The sequence below is a fragment of the Setaria viridis genome, chromosome 9, assembly GCF_005286985.2.
Source record: "Setaria viridis chromosome 9, Setaria_viridis_v4.0, whole genome shotgun sequence".
NCBI classification, from domain to species: Eukaryota; Viridiplantae; Streptophyta; class Magnoliopsida; order Poales; family Poaceae; genus Setaria; species Setaria viridis.
The window spans coordinates 48206868-48218947 of NC_048271.2; the positions used below are offsets into that span (position 1 = coordinate 48206868).

The 12080-nt window shown below is 42.7% G+C and overlaps 2 protein-coding genes across 3 annotated transcripts; both read right to left on the reverse strand.

Moving 5' to 3' along the window:
* Nucleotides 1–275: 275 nt before the first annotated feature.
* On the reverse strand, nucleotides 276–3640 carry LOC117837229 (uncharacterized). Its single transcript, XM_034716817.2, has 15 exons — nucleotides 3469–3640; nucleotides 3249–3333; nucleotides 3089–3111; nucleotides 2897–2971; nucleotides 2766–2819; nucleotides 2603–2680; nucleotides 2429–2497; nucleotides 2205–2357; nucleotides 1957–2125; nucleotides 1638–1678; nucleotides 1431–1520; nucleotides 1248–1352; nucleotides 988–1158; nucleotides 774–883; nucleotides 276–683 (listed from the first exon to the last, which is right to left on the reverse strand). Exons 1-15 carry the CDS (start codon nucleotides 3502–3504, stop codon nucleotides 608–610), a joined length of 1335 nt encoding a protein of 444 aa, XP_034572708.1. The 5' UTR covers nucleotides 3505–3640; the 3' UTR covers nucleotides 276–607.
* An 807-nt stretch (nucleotides 3641–4447) lies between these two features.
* On the reverse strand, nucleotides 4448–11417 carry LOC117837226 (serine/threonine-protein kinase ATG1c). 2 transcript variants are annotated; one of them, XM_034716813.2, is made up of 13 exons: nucleotides 10961–11417; nucleotides 10238–10355; nucleotides 10103–10161; nucleotides 9908–9972; nucleotides 8668–8761; nucleotides 8498–8578; nucleotides 8302–8407; nucleotides 6742–6814; nucleotides 6337–6665; nucleotides 5873–6210; nucleotides 5233–5506; nucleotides 5078–5148; nucleotides 4448–4976 (listed from the first exon to the last, which is right to left on the reverse strand). In XM_034716813.2, exons 1-13 carry the CDS (start codon nucleotides 11222–11224, stop codon nucleotides 4773–4775), a joined length of 2076 nt encoding a protein of 691 aa, XP_034572704.1. In that variant the 5' UTR covers nucleotides 11225–11417; the 3' UTR covers nucleotides 4448–4772. The 2 variants fall into 2 exon arrangements, with proteins under 2 accessions (XP_034572704.1, XP_034572703.1); XM_034716812.2 differs by having other exon boundaries at nucleotides 5873–6243.
* Nucleotides 11418–12080: the final 663 nt, after the last annotated feature.

Consider the following 12080-nt stretch of genomic DNA (forward strand, 5'->3'; position numbering starts at 1 on the left):
AGTTGACGCAGCACACGTTTTTTTTTTTTTGGAACAATTGGCAGGAGCACTGCCCATCATGGAGAAGCAAATGCAGTTTTACATAAGTTCGATTACAAATAAAACTAGAGAAACTCTTTACGTTCCTTCCACAGGTTCCATGCCGTACATCATCAGTTCATCACCGCCGCCCGGCACCACCAATCTTCCACTCCCTTGTCTGGTTACACTCCCTATCATGGAAGGGTGCGCTGATTACACTCCCGCACTATGCGGACTCATCTGACACTCAAAAATGAAAGATAACCATAAAAGGCTACCATAATAAGACATACACGTGCGAACATGATAATCTGTCTGATCTGATTCTTTCTATTGTATAGTTGCTCCCAATTTACAAGATAAATCAGTGTGGGAACCGATTATACAACAGTATGGTGCAGGTACAACAATCCCGACTTAACTCTACAAATGAATGAACGAACAGCAGCTACCAAAAGAACTGCCTTTCGCCAGCTTCTTGATAAGGGCACGAGATCAACACATCCAGAATGCCTATCAGCGAGTCATCAGTGAAGCTTGTGCCCGTGCCTCAGTAGTACAACCAGATTGGGTTTCACAATATGTATCACTGGATCGTTGCATATGTTTCTTGTTTCATTTTCATTAGATTGCTCTCTATGTCTCTTAATACAGGTCTGTATCTGCACGAGAAGGCAATGATTCAATTTCACCTAGCATAAACAAAGTGGGCTTAGAGGCAGATAAGCAAGCGCAGTTGCCAGTATACTTACAGGCGTGTGAGGTTATTCTGTGCTTGGACTGCTTTTCGAAGCTCAGCTGAAAGTTTCATTATCTCTGCCGACAACCCCTCAGATCTACTCTGTTCTTTTATAAGCTGATCCTACAGGAAGGAAAGCATGCATGTTACAGTACACCAATGACAATTTTAGTTAGAATTGACCATAACTTGTAATCTGAACCCAAAAAGTAGCTCCAGCTATTAACCTTTAGAGAAAGATTCTCAGTGACCAATTCTGGTGGGTTAGAGATGCTGTTGTCATTTTGCCAGTCTGATTGGGTATTGATATTGCTTACTTTCAACAGGCTAGCTTGCTCAAGTCTTAGTTTATCCAAGTGAGAACGAAGCTCTTCATTTTGCTTCAAACAATCTCTAACCTGAAATTTTCAGTTAAGAGGCAGGTTTCTTCGGCAAAGGGTTGCATAACATATCTATGCAGGAAATGACCAAGAGACCCAGAGCACACCTGGTTTTCCCACTGTACTGTAACAGCTATGGCTTCTTGATAAGAAGTAGACAAGGCTGAGTTCTCCTCAAACAGATTTTCTATTTCTGTTGATTGAGAATCAATCTATCCAACACAGTAAAAAATAATCACCATTTATAGGACTTGCATAATTAAAAAAGAAAGTAAAACGGCATCAAGCACCTCCATTAGCAGTTTTTGACGACTTCCCTCTAGCCTCTCAACCATCAAAGCCATGTCATGCAACTGGTTTTCAAGTTTTTCCCTATCTTGCTGTCATAATGAAAATTGAGTCAGTTACTAGGTACAGTTTGCAGAATAGCTTAGCGCAGCTAGAAAAAAATACCATGAACAGACAACGCTACAGGTGCAAGTAGTTAGATACATTACCATTGAAAATGCCTTGCGCGCAGCAAACTCAGAAGCGTCCTCTGCATGGAAGGAAAATATTTAATTCAAGGCTCATGCAAATATTTTTGGATCCCGAGGATCCTCAGCAAGCATGATTAGTTTTGGATCTCACAAGATAAGAACTACCTAGCACGTAGCTTAAATACCACTAGAGTATGGACAGTGTGGAGTAAGCAAAGAGACTGCAGATTGATAAATATGGAAGAGCACCTATGCCGATAAGTAGAGTTACATGTTTACTTATGGTTACATGGACTGTTCTGCTTCCTCATATCATAAAGATATGTATCCTCCATACCTGTAGCTTTCTTTGTCAAAACAGCAATTTGGTCTTCCAACTGTTGCTTTTCAGCCTCAAGAGAAGCAATGCGGGATTGCTCTTCAGCCAGTTTTTCTAGCTCTTGTTGCCTCAGCTGGGACTCTTCAGCTAATTTTTGTTGCTCCTGTTGCCTTAGCAGTGACTCTTGCTGTGTTGCATTTTAGATGTAAAGATTAGGGAAAGAGTGAAACAGTATAAAACCCAAGCAAATATTTTAATAAACCAACCTTTAGCTGTGCCTGTAAATCTTGTATCTCCTTTTCCATGGCACGAGATTCCTCACTCGATGTTCCTACTGGAAATCCACTGTAAGAGTTGGCCATAACTTGCTGCTGCAAGGTATTTAGCTGTGCTCTCAAGGAGGCTGAGTCTTCTTCTGCCTGTGCATTTTAACTTTTCAAGATTAGCAAAATGATGATACTGCTAAAAAGAAACAGCTTTTAATAAATACCCTATACTGCTCCTCTTCTGCTTCCTTCAGCCGTTTCTTCATGCTTCTGAGTTGAGCTAGAGCATCCTCCTACTTAGCATACCAGGCCAAAGACATAATGAGAATTCCGCATGCATAATTCAAACATCAGAATACATGGCCGCACAAATGCAATAACAAAAAAGTGCTTAATACCTTAGCAACTACTGCAGCATCTTTCTCTAAAGTAATGTCATTCAAAGTTTTTCTCAAAGAGGGCACTACATTCCGCTCCTGAAGATGACAAATCAAGTCGCAAAGGTTAGAGACAAGAAAAACTAGGAGCTCAGCACCAATAACAATATACTCTGCGACTCACGAGATCATTCAAACGGTTTACAAGGGCATCCTTCTCAACTTCCTTCTCAGCAATCTAGCAGAGAAACTCAATATCAGAACATGCTAATCCTGGAGTAACTACACAGTGAAGCCAAAATTCATACGAAGTACCTTGGACAAAAGCATTTTGTTTTCCCTCTCCAATTCTGCATTCCCATTTTCAAGTTCTTGAACTCGAGCAAGAAGCTAGCATCCATACAAAAAGCTTAGTTACCGTCTAGAAAAGACAGAGGGCTCATATTTGCAACTATGATACAATTTATCAACGACCGAGTGCTGGTGAACGGTGTATGCTAAACTGACCTCAGCTCCGGCTCTTTGGTTCCCTAAAGACCACCACCATCGATACAGCCATACGGGGAGTGAAAAATATAGGACAAAGTTAGCATCTAAATAAAGCAAATTAAGAGAAGATCACAATGAATAGTCATAAAGTGAGCGATAGAGAGCAGGATGTACCAACCGTAGGGCTCGACGAGAGACACCGCCGCAGTCGGCGGGGCATGTTGCATCCTCTCGGCGGCTCTCTTCTGCCGGATCTCCTCCAGCTGCCACAAACGCGCACACACGCGACATAATTGGGACCTGGGACCTCAGAAGCTGGTACTAGCGGGGGCGCGGATCTGCGCGCCATCCCGTCTCAAAAACGGTCGAAATAAGAGGAAGAGGGGAGGAAAGCGTACCGTGCGCCGGCCCCGCGATGCGTGGTGGGCTTCCATTGCCGTGGCAGTTGATCGATCGATTTGGGAGCTCCGGATCGGAGGCGGCCGGAGCTCCCGAGCTCCTTTCCCTCGGTTCTGTGGGATGCCGAGGGCGGGGGCGAGTCGGCGAGATGGGCGAACCGGAAGAGGAAGAAGGCGAAGATTGATTGGTTGCGGGAGAGGAGCCAACCGAACTCGTGGGCCCTGGATCGGCCCAAATCTAGCCGGCGCACGTGCGTGGGTCGATGGGTTGGCCCAAATCTACCCGGGGCGGGTGGGCTCTACTGGGTTGGACAGCGCAAGGCATGTTTGGCCCAAATATAGCACATCCAGCGAGTGACCGCGGCAACTAAAAATAACAGTCACCAAAAGTAACATTTTATTTTATTAAAGTTTATTGTCCGTTGCTCAAAATCAGTTTCATATTAGAAAACTTTGGAACACAGGTTTATCGGTACAACATTCACTGTGCATACTAATTGTTGTTCAATCTTACAAATTTACCTTTTCAAATCAAAATACACCTCATAAAATGAGCGTAGGGTGTGGAGGTAAAAAAAATTATACCCGTTATTATTCTAAAAAAGCAATACTCCGTTACCGCATGGTTATATACCAAATTAATAATGCCAGAGTTTCCCCGTACCAAATGCTAAAGAGAAGATTATGCATCAAATATTCACATGAGCAAGTTTGATCCCCATATCAAGTTGCACGAGGATGCGAAACCAGCTATAAGGAACGGTACCACAAGCGTAAATAGATACTCCATGCATCGTAGGTCTTTTGATTTTTTAGTGTATAGATATTATTATGCATCTAGACGTATTCTAGGTGCATAGATATTTTTATACATCTAGATATAGTGTATATCTAAATGCATAATAATATCTTATGAACCTAAAAAGTCAAAACGATCTATAATTTGGAATAGAGGGAGTAACAAACATGACACCATCAATGTCGTGTAAAAGCCCAATGGGTAAATAAAAAAACCACCAACGTAGCAGTCAATCTGTTTACATTTCCACAAATGACTATTGTCTTCAGCTTCTTGCTAAATTGGCACAGAATGAACCTACCATGCACAGGCACAGCACGACCTTCACGTCACAGTAGTAGCCTGGGCGAGTTACACTGGATTTTTGCTGCTCTGCCTAATTCCACATTTCCTGACATCTTACATGCCCTAGTTTGGGCAAACAAATATATTTACAAATGAAAGAATATTGTACAAGTCCACTGTCGCTTGACCTGAACAAGATCTCGAGGGTGCACGGCAGTGGTTAGTGCCTCTGGCTCCGCATCTGGCCAAGCCTGGTGTTGAGAGCTTCAATGTATGTTCGCAGCCGATGCCGATCGGATCTTGTCAGAGTCAAAGGGGGATTGAGGGCAAGTGATGGTGCCTCGATCAGGAGAAACCGCAGCATGGATACAGCCCTCGTATACCCGGTCATGGCATCTGCTGCTTTCCCGAACATCTCATCAACCTGCGCATTGGGATGAGAAGTATGCCAAAGACAATGGGTGGTCAAGAGGTAAACAACATGCCACATTAGTTCTGGAATGGAATATGTTGAGCTGTACTTACACCACCACGCCTTCCTATATGCAAGGCAGACTGAAATATTATTTCGATCGCATCAGGCATCTCTGTACCATCTACATGCATAAAAACACTATCAGCATCCAAAAGGATTTACCAAGAGATCATAATGATCCAAAATTGCTGGCATGTTAACATACCAGCTATCTGTCCTACAGTGCTGGCTAGTCCTTCAGCATATTCAACATCACTAAGAAACTGTCTCTCTATCTGCATGCAGGCATCATCAGCCAGTTGAGAGTTTCCGAGCAAATGGGGAGCATCAGCACTTAGCCCCTTCATAGGGATATCCTGGGAAGGAGAATCTCTTGCAGTTGAAGCTACAAATGTATTGCATAAATGAATTGCTTGCTTCCAGGTTGCAAGAACAATTAGCTGAATAGAGAACGCCTCCAAGTGTCTGCCAGCTTTGATCTTCAATTAGGTGGTTGATCAGATAAACAGAAGCAAGTCAGTAGTTGCTTAGTTTCCATTGACAAACATTTTTAATGGCTAACTGCAGCCTGGAGCTCTTCTTATTGTTACTCATTTAGGGCATCATTTGAATAATGAATTAGGGGAATTTGCATCTATATTACCACTTAAGATGCAATTTTCATCTATACCACTAGGTTACTCAATTGACACAGGCTGATGGTATTGATGAAAAGTGCACATTAGGTGGTGGTATGGATGAAATTATTTCAACTAATAATAACCAAGGTTGAGCCCAAGTAAAATAAAACATGAGGAAATCACATAGGAAAAGAAACTGAACGTCATCAAGGAGATAAATTTTACCTCATCTTTGACCAAAAACGATATGGCTGATGCATACTGCTCCAATAGTCTAATCCTTGCCGGATGATCAGATGGGGGCTGATCCATGGCATCACTCATATCTGCGGATCCTTGTGAGGTGCCAGATGCTGGAGAACAGTGGCTATCCAAGCTACCAGTCCCAGCAGACTGTTGTCTATTAATCGGCAAACCATTTATTGGCATTGGTGAACTCAATAAAGTTAACTTAGGTGGCGAAACAGACGAATTATCATATTTTGTTGGCAAGTTTTGCTGTCGAGAGGCATTTGTTGAAGAAGATGATCCCTCTGGTCCAGACACAAAGACATATTCCTGATCTACAAACTCTAATGAATCAATCATAGGGGAATCTACATTTACAAAGTAAAGAAATAATAAATTCAGTACAAAATATTCATAATTATAATAAGAATGTGCATGATAGTCACTAAAGACTTTCATACCTTCTGGATAGCCACCTTTACGACCTTGTACTTGATCAACATTGCCTTCCTTTGTCTTCTTACCAGCATGGTCGTGGTGTTGGCTACTAGGTGCATGATTATTACCCAAGACATATCTGGAGAAAAGACCAACATGCTTCGATGGACTCTGGCCTGAAGTTTTATCCAATCTTTTACCCACAGGGAACCCATAAGATTTCATCGGACTCTTACTTTCAGGTACTGGACTCTCATCCTGTCCACTTGACTCATCATCCAAAGGGAAAGGCATACAATCTTCTTGAGAACTTTGGCTTGAAGGCAAATCTCTTATGTCAGATGGAGACCGGCTGTAAATGCAATGAAGAATATTAAACACAACGCAGGATGTAGTAGGAGCCAATGTAGTGCAGACAAAAAAAAAACCTCAAGGTTCTCTCCGGAGCATGTTCAGAAAGAAATGGGTGGTGCACAAACTCTTCAACTGTAAGCCGCTCCACTGGATCAATTACACAGACATAACATTGTTAATAACCCATAACTGCATAGGAACAGCAATAACATAAAGTAATATTCAATCTCTCTTTTAATACTATAGGAGCCTATGCTATGGCTGTACATAATTAGTGTAGGCACTAGTGCTATGTTTCTTATTTCCTATAAGTACTTTTGCAGAAAAACAAATATCCCTTAATAATAGTGAGTTTTCAGAGAACCCTTTTGTCTATGCAAAACTTTCTTAATGTCAAGGTACATACTGAGTTTTTTTTTTTTTTGAAAAACAAGGTATATACTGAGTTGAACATCAAATCTGAAAAAGAAGTAAGAAGAAAAGGACAAGTGACAGCACCATTAGAACAACTCTTGTTAGTATCATTCATTTTTTAAAGAAATATTTATCGTGTCAGAAAAGCAAGCACATTTAATAAATCGGAAACGCTAGGCTACGGGCGTCCGGCGTCCGGACGCTCCGCCAGGCCCACCTCATTCTCGTCCACACATTCGTTTCCACCGACAGGCATATCTTATCCTCTGCTCCTTCTGCTCTTTATCCTCTGCGCTCCTCACCGCCGCTGCAGCCTTCCTTCTCATCCCCGCATCAATCCCGTGCTGCAGATGGAGGCTGAGGTGGATGCCTAGGTGGGTGCACTCCCCCACCCCAGCGGCCTCGTCCCCCACCCCGGCGGCGCCCCTCCCCCACTCCGGCGTCCTCACCCACCGGGAGCGCCCAACGCCCGCGGATCCGATAGCCCTCTTCCCGATCCCAGTGAGATCCAAGCAAGCCCCTGACCCTCCCCTACCCCGGCCGGCGGCCTCCCCATATCCGGTAGCGTCTCCTCTCCTTCAGCCGACGACGGGCAGGCTGGTCATCATGGATCTGAGCGGGCTCCGTCTCCTCCGCGTGATGCTCGACGTCGTAGCAAACCGGAGCAGCAGAAGCTCGCGCCTACTGACGGCTCCATGTTGCAATAGGTACCTCCTGGTGTTGCATTAGTTATTTTGGGATGTTGCAACAGTGGCTTTTGATGTTTCATCTGTTTTGCAACAGTCCGACTTGCCAGCAATCGGGTGTTGCACCAACTTGTTCATGATGTTGCATATAGTTGTTTTCTTTGTTTCGGTCTCTTATTCTTTCGTTGTTGCAATGCTGTAAGAGATGCTTTTTATGTTGTTGCAATGTGTCTGTTTTGAATGTTGCACGAAGCGGTTCGAGATGTTTCATGCACGTAAAGGTATTGCAATCCTCGTGTTGCAAGTGTTGATTTTTGATGTTTCGATAGTTATTGTTCAATGTTGCGACGAAGCGTCCGATAAAAAAAATTATCGGACGTCCGGGCGCTAGTACGTCCGTTAATAAATAATACTTCTGTAAATTCCCCATTACAAATAGTGACATACAAGAAATAATGACGTGAAGCAAACTTCTTTTCACCATCAATATACATAATAAAAGTCTATATGTAACTACAAATTAGTGATTGGTACCTGAATTGAGCCGCAGCAATTTTCTGCACAAGTCAATGCAACCATGGCTCAACTCACAATCAGATGGGAATTGTATTTCACGTGACCTGAGTATATTTTTAAGCAGCTGTGTAGCAAATAAGATTTTTTTCCATAAGCACTTGCAATCAAATCTAGATCAGACATACTGAAGTTATCTGAAAAACAGGAGAAAAACCTGGATCTGATTATCCCCATTAAAAGGTGGAATTCCAGTAACAAGTTGATATAGAATGACACCAACACTCCATAGATCTGCCTGTTGTCAGAAAAGGACCATTAAACACTGCATCGAGCACAAGTAATAATAGATGATAAACCTCACATGAAACAGAAAAAAGCTCAGACCTTTGCATCATACTTCTGTGCTTGCATGACTTCTGGAGCCATGTAAAGTGGTGAACCACAGAGTGTTTCAGCAAGGGCAAATGGTTGCAGAAACCTGCTCAAGGGAAGGGGGGAAAGCAAACTATCATATGAATGATATTATCAAACTGCTGAAAGGTCCAGATATCCAGTCATCCATCCTTTAAAGCCAACTAGGTCCAACAAAAATAATGTGGCATGAGAGAAAGCTATGTGGATGTTTCTATGGAATAAGATGCAAGGAGTGAAAGCCATGCATGAACATACAATCCTTATTTATCTATTGTTATCCACAGTACTTGCCTTGGAACTATAGTCTTGTACTTGGAACAAAAATAAAATTTGAATGAAGATACATGCGAGAGTTGAATAGCTGAACAACAAAGCAGACCTGAATGTTGTAGGCTACTAGGAATTAAGATGGTTCTTTTACTAATTTATTAATAAGGTGTGTTAGTGCACAAAGCTTTTCATCCGGATAAAATAATTTTGCAACATCAAGAAATGATGTTCTGATTATACTTGCAGCAAAAGCAACAATCAAACATAAAATGTGACCAACTGTATAAATATGTTGCAGAAGTGCTCTGGGTTGGTTTCCTTATGGTTTTATGTTGGAGGACTTCAGAAAAATCACTACTTGGCAGTAGCCCTAAAAGATCCTAAAGGAGATACTAACAAGAGTTTGTAGTATACAATCCAGATTCACCGATATAGGCTGCTAAAAATTGGTAACATGATAGCTCGAAAATGTTGTAAACATTCTCCCAAATGCCACATGTGCCAGTTTCAAATACTGCCTGTGGCAGATGTTATTTTAAAAACATCCACTTATCGCTTTTATGTGGCGAGGCATCGATTTTGTTTTTCTCTGTAAAAACTCCGGAACCACAGGTGGGTTGCTTTCCTTCTAATATAATCGTCCACTTTCATGGCTTAAAATAAACTAATCATTCCCAGAAACAATTCAAAGAACAATAGAAAACAAACTGATATCAGTTGAACCCATTATGAAGAAAGGGAGGATTGGAAAAGGTGGAAGGTCATTTGTTCGATATGTCAGTAGTATTGATGATATATCCATTGCATCCAAATCCAGGAGAAAGTCACAAAAGAGGGCATAAACTCAGTTGTAAATAAACTCGAAAATTCAGGACATTTGTAAAATTATCTACTAACATTTCATCTAAAAAATAAAAGAAATGGAACATGAATAACTCACTTTGCAAATCCAAAGTCGGCAATCTTCAACAGAGAATTTTCATTATTTTCAACAAGAAGAATGTTCTGTTTGCAAAACCACAAAATTCAGAGTCCAATAAATTAGATAAATTTAACCACCATATTATTCTTGAACTCTTGACCATGAAATATTCAGCAACTGTGGGAAATTAAACTAAAAATCAAGTAAAATAACCTGAGGTTTTAGGTCTCGATGAACCACGTTATTGTCACGAAGCATTTGCAGACCAGATGCTGAAGAAAAAAAAGGAGGAATTATGAAAAAAGGCTCAGGAGAGGGAGAGGGGAAGGGGCCTGACGAATCACTTGCCCAGCTGACGGATGAAATGCTTCGCGACTGTTTCAGAAACTCTTTTATGACGTTGAAGGTATCCATGTAAGTCACCACCTCGACAATACTCCAATATGAGATATATCCTCCCATGATCCTAATCATACACAACAGTTAGGTATGGTGACTACCAATTAGAAAAAGACTGTTCTACTGTCCCTGGGCATGGAGAACTAATTTTATTTGCTGAACAACAAGCAGACAACAACATTAATACCAGAGACAAATTCGAGCCTTGAGTTCGCCATTAAAATGGTATAATTCACTCACAAAAATAAGACAGCAAAGCAATACAGTTTGTACTGTTCCAATGTCCCAAAAATCCTAACTTCCAAAAAACATCAATCTAACATGCTAACCCAGTTGAAGTTCATGTAGGATTTCATGAAACCATATGTCCATCAGGGTTAACCTCCCATTACCAGCAAATGCAGCAACTGATGAGTGAACATCCAATACTATATTTTGCGAACTATTTTCATCCAACGGGACATCAAGTTAGACAGGTTATCCTTTGCTTGAAGTCTCTGCCTACCTAAAATGCTCAAAGTAAACCAGAATTCAGCTAAGGAACCTCCCAATTTCATGCATCCTATGATTATTGTTAGACCCCCATCAGCACCAAAACCTCGCAGATCCACAACAATAGCACGCGAGATCACGAGCGGCGTCAAATGAGGCGGCTAGCCGCGGGTTGGGTACCTTGATGGAGTCGTGGAGCGCGATGACGTTGGGGTGCCGGATGCGGCGGAGGATGTCGACCTCGGAGAGGAGGCTCTCGCGGAGCTTGCTGCTGAGCCGCTCCATGGCGATCTCCTTCACCGCCACCTCCGCGCCCCGCGCCCGGTGCCGCCCCAGCCACACCTGCGAGTACGCCCCCGACCCGATCGGCCGCAGCAGCTCGTACTCCCCCACCCGCCGCCCGCCCCCGCCTCCGCCGCCACGGCCGCTCGCGCCGTCCCCCATCGCTCCCGTGTCAAGTCAGCCGCCTACCGCGCCGCCGCGGCTCTCGCGGGGACGGCGCCGCCGCGCAGGAGAGATGCCGCCGCGGGGAGAAGCAACCGTGTGTCCGTGTCGTTGCTGCGAAGAGAGAGAAGGCGAGAGACGAGAGAAGGAAACAGGGCCAGGTCGTGTTCACCCGCGGCGGGGCCGGCCCCCTATGCTCATCCCTATCCGCTTCTTCTATTATAAGATTCCGACGTCTTTCGCAAGATTCTCCTTGTTGGAATATGATACATCCGTTTATTTCGGCCACAAAAGCAACATAGTAATGTTTTTCTATGATGTGAACGGAGAAAACATGCTCTTCGGTTACGTCTTTCAAAATTTGTGGTTCTAGCATGTGTTGCATCATTGCATGGTTGCTAAGGGGGAAAATCGGCCTGATTCTCTCATGAGCCGGTGAGATTTTGGGATTAGAAAGACCAGAGAAAAACTCTCCACTCTACCTACATACGGAGTAAACGTCTTCCGAGTGTCACCGTCCCTTGTTGCTAATAAAAATAATTTGTTTGAAATAAAAACACTCGTATTAAACCGAAAATTTAAAATATTAGAATATAGATTTATGAGGATCTTTTTTTAATAACGAAAGAATATTCCAGTTTCAATCTCCTAAAGAGAAGTATAAGTGATAGTCAAAAGGAGAAAAAAAAACTACACTCTAAACACAAGTAGCAATGGCCAATGAGGCCATCCATGAGGGACCTTATAGATGACAATGTTCTTTTTTCTTTCAGTTGATTTACTGAAGTTATACATAGCACATCAAATTTTGTTAGTAGTATTTTGCTCTCGCGTGTCATCTCCGCTGCGTGCGTGC